Raw genomic sequence first — 10,513 nt, 5'->3', positions numbered from 1 at the left:
ACAGCCAGACATCTTAGTCAGTCTTTGAACTAAAAACATATCAGATTGTTTTTGTCTTGATTACTGGATATTATGTTTCCAGTATTTAGGTCAACTGTTGATTATCATTGTCTTCTAGATATTTTTGTGACAAAGTTTTCAATCTGTATTGTTTAAGAGTTTACTAAAACTTTTGTTTCTAAAAAGCACTCAATCACCTAGCATCCATATGAAATCACAAATATTTTCAGTTATTTATCAATTTCACACAAAAAACAAAGGGAAAATAACAGTCACAATATCAACTTTATTCCACTCTTTTTTTCTTTTTTTTTGTACACACAGCGGGTTAGCTACAACAGTATTATGTTTCCTTCCAAAAGTACTGATGTAATGGGGTCATAAAAAAAAAAGTAAATGTGTTTCTGTAGGAAAGTAAAGCAGTCTATATACACGACAGCTTTACCATCAGCACACCAAGCTTTACTTTCTTTCAGAAATATTCCTCTTTAACTTTACACCAATTTTTATTTTAACTAGATGGTGTAAATGTAAGCAGGCTAGGTTTTATATTCTTTTATAAATAGTCTTCCTATAATTTACACCAGGTCTGTTACGTAGATGATGTCAGCATAATAGATTTAGCTTTCTTTATAAATAGTCCTTGGCATTTTGGATCAGTTATTGTTTTAACTGAATGATAAGACTAAATGGAAAAAATGGGGGTATTTCTCCCACAAAACTGGAGTTGATGTGACTTGAAGCTTATACACCGTACTGGTGTCAATAGCATTTCTTCTCCATCAATAAGTTCTTTATAATTTTTGCAATTAATGCAATGAGAAAGAAAAACAAGAAGTATCATCATAATTACATCAATTATATATATATATAAAAAAAAATTAACTGGAAATTATATTATACACATTATACTTCTCTCTCTTATATGGAGAACAAGTACGTGATTAATTCCACATCAAATCATCCATAACTGGCCTGATGATACCCTCTCAATTTCAATAATAATAATATTAGCAGTCCCAATGTTACTTTATACCTTATATGTACACATAAATGACACACACACACACACATATATATATATGTGTGTGTGTGTGTGTGTGTATGTATCTCTAGAGAAAGAGAGAAAGTAACAGATACCGAAGATAAAGTAAAGGTAAATGCACCAATTAAATTTTATTTACTTCTGGTTCTGCATGTAAAAAAAAACAATTTTTACAGGTTTAAACTTTTGGTATTTTTCTTTTATTACATCCTCAGAAAACATTATGGGAAATATCACATTATCCTCAAGTTGTGTATAACTCTTACTAATCAACAAAAAGGCTTATATTAAGTTATACATTTTTTTTATTCCATTACTTACCCTCTTCTTTAATTAGGTGAAAATGCTGATTAACATACACACACACACACACAAATATATGTACAGTACATTTTGTTTTATGTTGGTCAAAAACTTTTACTTAATACAGACATTTTTCTTAGCCCCAAGTACTTTATATCAGGTGGTGTACTTTACCTACAATAAAAAGACATTAAACACATCTTTATCATCTGTTATTTTCTAGCTATTCATTCTAATTGAAGCATATGCCAAAATACTAAATTACAGTACAAATAATGGATCTTTTGTTTACTTCCCAGCACTACCTCTGTCACCTAATCATCTAACATCAATTCTTGTAAACAATAAATGGTATAAGAATCTGTAAATGATTATAATCCAATCTCAAAAGCAAAGAGTAATTAAGGATGGCCTGTTAGAGGTTATTCTATGTTTTGTTCTAATATGTAGTGTCATGAAAACCATTCCTAAGTTTTAACACAATACTGCCACATTTTCTTCTTTAAAGATGAGGGTGAATTAATGATAAAAGATAATAGTAACTCAACTGAGTTGAAAGTTTGCTTAACAAGTAATGAACAAGGAGATAAAACCTGACTGAGCTCTTGGAACAACATCTTTTCTCTCTCTTTTATTTATAATGTGGGTGGTTAAAAAAATCAAGTTATCAAGTCCTTAAATAAATAAGGAGTTTACACCACACGGATGTCTTGCACCGATATTTTTATTGGAGCTAGCTTTTGACAACCTCAAGATGATGACCCACGAGACAAATTGAAAGTTAGCTCCAATTAAAAACTTGATGCATAGATATCAAAATGGTGTGAACCCATGTTTTAATGAAGTATTTTAATTCCATTAACCTGATTGAGTTTTTTTTTTACCACCTTCAAATCTTATTCATATATATTTTTTTCCTCTTATAACAAATTGGAATAATTTCAGTGGATCTCTTATATCCAAGCCCTGTGGTAATTATCCCACCTGTTCCTACACCTCTACTTAATTCATCATCATCAATAAGTACACATTGGGGTGCATGAACTATACCAATGCACCCCAGCTCACTATTACCTTCTTCAAACCAACCACGAATATTGTATGTACTGTACCACCCACCCTACATAAAAGAGTTTTAATACATTTTATATTCTTAAACTGCATATTTTTGCCAGAGAATTAAAACTTAAAACACTTAACAGTCCACATATGTCATGGATTTATTAGCTTTCCCATTTATATTTGACCCTCAATAATGTTTCATTTTTCATATCAACAATTTTCTGCATGAGACTCAAGAAATTTTTTTTGTCCATTTAAAGATATAGAAATTATATAAGACATGCATAAACTTTTCACAAAATCTGAAACCCAACAACTAGAGCACTTCTTTCTTCGAAGATGAATTGGGAACTTTGAAAAAGGAATGTCTACCTTTTGAAACCTTTTAGATTACAAAGTTTCTTATTTTGTAATTTCTTTAATTTTTTTATCTTATTCGATTTCTTAGTATAATGAATGCACAAGATTTTATAATTCATTCTTTACTTTTTGCCATTATATCATCACTGAAAACAGAACGTATAGATTACTTCAGTGGTAAGTCCCACTGAATCATTCTCATATATTAACATAAAGATTAACATGCAAGCTCTGTGAATGCATCAGAATTTTAAAATTATGTCTGAAACAAGAAATTACATAGAAAACCAACGTTTTAAAGATCTAACTAACAAAGTTTTTCATTTACTAGCCTGTTTGGAATAAACGTGTCAATTTGTGTGTAAATATGGTTGTATTATATCTACGTATTAACAATTTTACTGTGTTTGCAGAAACATATTAATAAGTAAGAAACAAACATGGTTCTCATAAGCATGACTTCACTTTAATGGCTGAAAATGACTTCCAACTAAGAGAGTTTAACATCAGATTATTTCTGTCAAAACAAAGTTTACCAAATATATGTGTAGGTATAATTCTTATGGTAGAATTATATTAACAAAGTTACTTTGTTTAAACTACTTAAACTATCAATGAAAAGTTTTAAACTGATTAATAAAGCTGAAAATTTTTTTTTTTATATAAGAACCTATTACTGAATGTTCTTTGTTGTTTTTTTTACAATAAAACCAGTTCCAGTAAGTTTGATCACTCTCTTCTACAGTTTAAACTAAAAATGTTCAACTGTCATTTCAGCAAAAGTTTAATACTTGGGCAACATTCACATAAAGATTAAATCAGTTCAGGAAACAATTTACATTACAACTTTGTATATCTTTATTTATTAATTTATCTTAAAAAAAGTACTTGAAATTAACAGCTTAATCAAAGAGGGCATCATCAGGCTTAGTGCTTTTCAGGGTTTCATTCACCCACAAACTCTTTTATCAGAAACACCTATGAACACAACACTGCAGTGAAGGTTAGCCCTTTTGAACGTGGCAAAACAGCAAATTCTTTCAAAACCGTTCCTTTCTGTTGCATTATGGGTCCCTCAGTAATTTAATATTTCTATAAACCTGTAAAAGGAAAAATATCAATATTTCTGGGTTTATAACAAAAGACGATTTTCTATAGAACTTATCTTACGATGCTTAGAACCCTCTAAAGAATGATAAACAAGATTTAAAACTTTGTTTAAGCACTGGTCTGTGTAAACGTAATTTTAGATGTCTGCTATTAACTAGTAATTGGATACTACATTAACAAACATCTGAGACCCTTCAAGTACACCGTTTTTTATATATACCGGAAAAATAAAATGTAAAATTTGATGTACATATACTCTAGAATATATATCTAGATACAATAAGAGGATTATCATGTAGAGTTTTAACAAGACATTACACAGTTTAAATAAACTGATGCTATAAAACTCTAGAACCAAGTAAATTACTATCACTGAATCACATGTCATTGTAATCCATGTTGGTACTGTTTTCTCAAACATGTCGGAAACTACTTAAGTGTTTCAAACATTAAAAACCAGTCATAACTCAATTTCTTTGAAATCTTCAGACTATATGGAACAATGTGTAGGTTTACTGTTGAATTAAGACAACTGTATGGATTAAAACTTGTCACGCTTTACACCAAAAAAGTTCTTTGAACATTCATACAGACTCTAGGAAGTATAGATTCACCAATGGTTTTCACGTAGACTGCCCTGATCGATAGTATAAGTACGTGTAGCCATGAAAGGGGTCTTAATAATCACTGTTCTAATAAGATGAATAATTCCTGTTATCTTGCAACACATTTCAACAGTTGTGTAGTGCAATTTCTTTTTATTGTTATTCATACAGCTCTGTCAGTTGATAACACCTTTCATATAAATTATTCCACATTTTCTCAAAAATGTTTTATAGGGTTAAAGTCTATGCTCTAGACAGGCTGATATTGTTACTTTGAAACCATGCATGCATCATTTGCACTTTATGACTTGGCATTTTCCTGTAAGTACAACACATTGACTTGCCTAACAGAAATCGGCCTATGGAAAATGTTTATATAACATCACATTATTATTATTTTATAGGTAGTTAGATGGTCAAACATTTTACAGATAGGTTCTGTGCCCCATTACACAGAATATTTGTATGCCTAGTTATGACAAAACTGACTCTGAAGTGATGACCACAGGGAAGGCAACTTGCCAGCAGCACTGACTCTTAGGCTACTCTTTACTAATGAATAGTGGGATTGACCACTATATCATAACACACACACACACACACACACACCTCCCCTACCCCCACCACAATAGCTGAAAAGACAAGCCTGTTTGGTGTTGGGGGTTTTGATACTATGAGCTGAACGTCATAACCACCATGCTATACATGCAGAACACAGATGACATGATAATACCACTGAAATCCTTAACAGTTACATAACACAATCAAGATCCAACAGCTACCCCATTTCTAGCCTCACACTCGAACTAAGGTGAAGTGGTTTGCATTTCTTTACAAAACTGTGGACCCACTGTTAAGATTCAAGTTTTAACAAACTTTACACCAAATAAAATAGTGATCTTTCTTTGGGGGTAATGAACTGCTTGTGTACTTGAAAACACCCACTTTCATATAGAGTGCACTGTACTGACTTCATACATTGTTTTACCATACACGGCCATGTTGGAAGTCATTCTTGATAGAAATTTTGACAATTGTGAATGTTATTTACATACATTATATTAAATTTTCAATGCCATTAAACGGTCTAACATGCTAATAGTTTGCTTATGATCAAGCAATGCAACTATTTCACTTAGCAATTTTCCAAATTACTAACACCTTATAATCTCCCTTCCCTCAAATTCACTTACTTTATAATGCTTTGTAGTCTTGCAAACAATTTCACTCTGTTAATCTAACTATTATGTGTATGTTTATACTTATACTCACTAAATTCCCTGGAAAAGCAGGATGAATAGGCCATGCCATATATTCAGTGGCATCCAAATATTTTGGGCAAGGTAGTGTACAGTTCTACAGTCTAAAGCCCCATAAACATGATAAGCATAACAAAAATTGTACAGATCAATAAAAATAAAATGGTTTTGTACAGTTTTTTTCTGTTGGAAGTTTGTTTGCTTTAGACCAAAGCCACCTTAGGCTATCTGCTGTGTCCACACGGCAGGGAAATGAACCTCGGATTTTGGCTTTGTAAATCCGTAGACTTACCGCTGTCCCACTGGGAGACGTTCCGTTAGAAGAGTTAAGTATTTCTAAAACCAGAGTAGTACTTCACATGAGTTGGAAAAGAGGATTTATTAGTGTTAGTTCTTAACTAATATTGACTTTTAAAAAGTACTTTTACAAGAATTTTCTCTCTCAAGATTTTTCATCACTACTTGACAACCATTTATGAATGCCACAAGACAAAATATGTTTGTTCCCTGAACTTGAAAGGAGAGGGTGTGAGATAACCAAGAATGCTGTTGGATAATTTTGGTAAATAGGGTGGATTTTGGCTGAAGATGTATGCATTTCATAGTATTGTAACTCTAAGTGTGAATTAAAATACAATATTCAACTACACATGACATGACACTCAAAAGAATACAATATAAATAAAGATATTTTTGTATATAAAAATGAACTCACCTGCACATACTAGGAATCAGACATAAATAAATTTTGACTTTTTAAATCTTCAAGTTCTTTTATCTGCTGTCTGAGGAAAAGTATTCTGGAAAATAAATAACATTACATTCCCCCATTTTCTCTTTATATATGTTAATTAAATATAAGTTTATAGAATTATTGTACAGCTTCTACAGTTAAATTTACACACCTAACAACAAATGTTATTTATTTCAATTTTTTAAAAGTATGAATAATAACCATAAATGAGACAAATTACTCATTCAATACAAAGCAACATCAAGGGGTTGCATATTTGTATTAAATTGCCCATGTAGTTTTCATTAAACTCTTTACATTGTTTAAACTAAGGTATCTCCAATATCATACTAATACTTATCAACTGTCTTATTTATAAAACTCACAACATTCTACAGAAGGTTGAGTATGTTAAATTACAAATCAGCAAGTCACATGGCAATCATATCCAATTTAAAGTTACAGCAGAATATTGTGTATCACAACTAAATTCTGATATTGTCTGGCATTTCATAGGTAATGCACTGCTACTAACAACTGATCATTTTTGGGAAGAGTATGCAACAGCCCTTCCATACACAAAATATTCATAACCTTATATCACAAAGATGTGTTCAGATTGGGGATTTAGAATTCCTAAGACAAGGATTTTCCTAGGACATAAGGTCAATGGAAAATAAAGGGACATGGAAAAACCACTGTCCTTGTAGCATTAGATGGCTTATGGAAACCCTGCAAGGAGGAAGGATGCACTTTGGACATGACTACCTTACAATGGAACCTTCTGTAATGAAAATTATGCTGCAAAGCTATTGTCAACATGCATGGACATCAAACAGAGCACATATGGATGTGGAAACATGGACTATAACAGTGCGGTGAAGCTCCAAATTCATTTTAATATAATGTACTCAACCTGCATATATGTTTTATTTTCATTTTATCAATTTCTTTTGGTGTCAAATGAAAAAAATAAAAGTCAAAGGATAGATAAGGCACAATACTTAGAGGCTGTGACTCATAACATATGATCTTTATGAGCATTTTTACACAACTGCAAGTGATACTGCCACTAAACATGTTTTAATAATGTAAAATACAAAATGCTTATAAAACTAGCATCTGATAAGACTATATATATATATTTATAATATAGTTACAAAACATGTATCAATTTTAATACTGTATCAAAAATAAAACTGCTCATAAAACATCAAATATTGTACACAGTTTCATAAACTAGCGGCTACCTCGCGTAAAAAATTCTATGAGTAATTCTTATCACAGACCACCCCTAATCAGAGAGAAATATCCCTTTAAAGAGCAGCTGTTTATAGGGAAACTATTTTCTTGTTTGTTGTCTGATGTCTCTTTCCTAAAGCTACATAGTTAATAACTCTTGACAACTCAGTTACACAAGTGTAATGACTAAATGAAACATGTTAATTTTACAGTAACTACAAGAAAGCAAGGTTAATTACTGAAGTTTAATCTGATAGTTTTGAAAAGATTTGCTGGTTTTGAGGGATTTCTCACAGTTATCTGTGCAACATATTATTAAAGTAATAGACTAGACGGAAGGCAGGTAGTCAATCACCCACCACCAGCTCCTGGGCTACTCTTGTCATTGGGATTTGACTGTTAGACTTACAATACACCCATGACATCAAAATGCAGAACACACTTTTTCTTCTTTTTTGTTTGTAATTAAGCACAAAGCTACACAATGGGCTATCTGTGCTCTGCCCACCATGGTTATCGAAAACCAGTTTCTAACAGTGTAAGTCTGCAGACATACTGCTGTGCCACTGGGAGGCTCTTTTTTGGTAGTAATATAATGATGTGACTCATGGAACTGCAGCTCCACAGTCTGGTACTCTTAAAGAGAACTGTTTATATCAGCAGTTTTAAGAAATTATTCTTTTTTGTTATAAAGTATATGATCCCTTCTTTAAAACACCTTAGCTAAGCAAACTTCTTAAGCCTAGGCTTCAGATGTCAGTTTGTTTGTACAGTACATAAATCAATATCAGCTTTTTTTAAGTTTCTATTTTGCTTTTACAAAGTTCAACCTTATTAGTATTAGCACAGGTGCACTGTTCAGTGTATTTAAGTTTGTTTAGGTGATATTCTTCTTGCCATTTTGAAGATCTGGTAAATCAGTGGAAAATTAGATTTGTACAGAAGTGAATGTACAGTTAAGAGACTACTAACTTATCCATAAGTTAAACATGTAACAGATTTATGATGACACATGAAAACAACAGGGACATTTACATCTATGTATTTATATCTTTTCCTAAATCTCACTATTATAGTTCATAGTAACTTTTTTTTACACTAACATTGATAGAATGGGTACAATATATCATCATAACGTGGAAACTCTGAAGCATTAACAAAATTAAGGAGGTAAGGTTAAACATTTTGTGGAATATGTATTGTTTGCCATTCTTCAAACAGTAATTGATTTTAAATGGTCAACAAAAATTCCAACTGTTATTAATAAATATATTTGCTGTTGCTTACCTTTGTTCTTGAAGAGTAGCTTGGATTTCTCCTAATCTAACCAAAGACCTTGCCATTTTTAGATCTGCTGAAACTTGGGTGCAATTGAGACTGCCTATCATATGTGCTTCTTCACTGTAGCGGTTGGCCTAAGTTTGTTATATAAATTTTCCTTTTAACATACATCCTTCTGTAAACTTTCCATTTTATAATCCTAACCAACTAGATTTTTTCAGTCAATTTAACTAAAACATAAATAAAAAATAGGGCTACTTTGTATAGTTCATTAGTTCATTCTCTAGACACTTCGCATATTTATTTCTTGAGAGATTTTCAAATGGTATTTAAGTTACTATCTAATTTTTCTTATTTTCCACTGATGCAGTTTGAAGCTTTCAACAACAGTAGTTTAGGACACATAAAAGCTAGCTGAAATTCTGTTTAAAGCATGCTTACTGTTGAGAGTTTATGTTAAAATCTTAACAATACACTAAGATACCTTTATCACACTATGTGATCAAAAAAAGCTTTTAGAGAAGGAAGGAAAAAAGAGAAAAAAGAGAAAAATGAGTTTACTTGGAAATGAGATTGATGCAATAAAAAAAACTTTCTGATAAATATATTACATAGCTCTCATTGTAATAATTAGAATATCAACATACAAACATGCATTTTGAATTGACTTTTCCTGGACTAAGGATTCTGGATGTCACTGATAACCCTTGATTTTATTTCTTTTCACCAAATTACATGAAACTTGACAAAATCTTACTAAATAATCTATAGTTTCAGCTTTAAAAAACTTAACATAAGTTAATTTAGTTTTTCTATCATTTTGTTGTAAGTGACTTAGAACCTGACCTTTCAGAATGGTGCCAGGTCAGGCTAAGTAACAATACTCTTGATGAAATATTTATATCTAATAAATATAGTTTGTTTTCAATAAATTAGAAGGTCTTTTATTTTATTTATTTGTTAATATAATAAATTTAACATTAATGTTCAATATATAAGGATTTGAGTCACAGGAATATTTTGCCATTGCTACCACACTCTTCTAAACTTAACTAACTTTTCACAAAAGTAAACTGCCATAACTTTCAAGCAAATATAATTTAACATGAAACTAAAAAAATTTCCAGGTGTTTGGTTTGTTTCCAAGTCTTCTAAACTTCACATGAAATTCCACTGTTCTTCTCTGAAGGAATTACATCTAATTACTTTCTCATGAAACCACAAATTACTTCTCATACTACTTTATTAACTTCACAAACAGTTTATAATCTGCTGTATCCAAATATATTTAAACTTTGCTTGTAGCTATTCTCAAAGCCATTCTTTATTAATAGTTCTTGCCACTCTTTTATGATCTTATAAAATGTGATGTGATTAGAGGCCTGTAATAATAAATTTTCAGACTGATAAGGGAAACCACATGAAAAACAAGACCTAGTTAATTGTATTCTTTAAGGATTACAGCTTCTTAGCAAATAAAACCTATGCTTTGGGATGGGCAGAAAAATTATTC

At 31.2% G+C, this 10,513-nt stretch overlaps 1 protein-coding gene across 1 annotated transcript in view; it reads right to left on the bottom strand.

Moving 5' to 3' along the window:
• Positions 1-266: 266 nt before the first annotated feature.
• LOC106469505 (WW domain-containing adapter protein with coiled-coil homolog) overlaps positions 267-10,513 on the bottom strand; it is a 57,457-nt gene continuing 47,210 nt past the window's right edge. The window contains exons 12-14 of the mRNA XM_013930008.2: positions 9,007-9,134; positions 6,460-6,544; positions 267-3,870 (exon numbers count right to left, since the gene is read on the bottom strand). Coding sequence (XP_013785462.1) covers positions 6,469-6,544; positions 9,007-9,134 — 204 coding nt within the window. The 3' untranslated portion in view covers positions 267-3,870; positions 6,460-6,468. The remainder of the gene's footprint in view (positions 3,871-6,459; positions 6,545-9,006; positions 9,135-10,513) is intronic.

The sequence above is a fragment of the Limulus polyphemus genome, unplaced genomic scaffold (assembly GCF_000517525.1).
Source record: "Limulus polyphemus unplaced genomic scaffold, Limulus_polyphemus-2.1.2 Scaffold97, whole genome shotgun sequence".
In the NCBI taxonomy this organism is placed as follows: Eukaryota; Metazoa; Arthropoda; class Merostomata; order Xiphosura; family Limulidae; genus Limulus; species Limulus polyphemus.
Note: the sequence above shows the minus strand (reverse complement) of the source record. Positions and strands in the feature narration are given on the sequence as shown.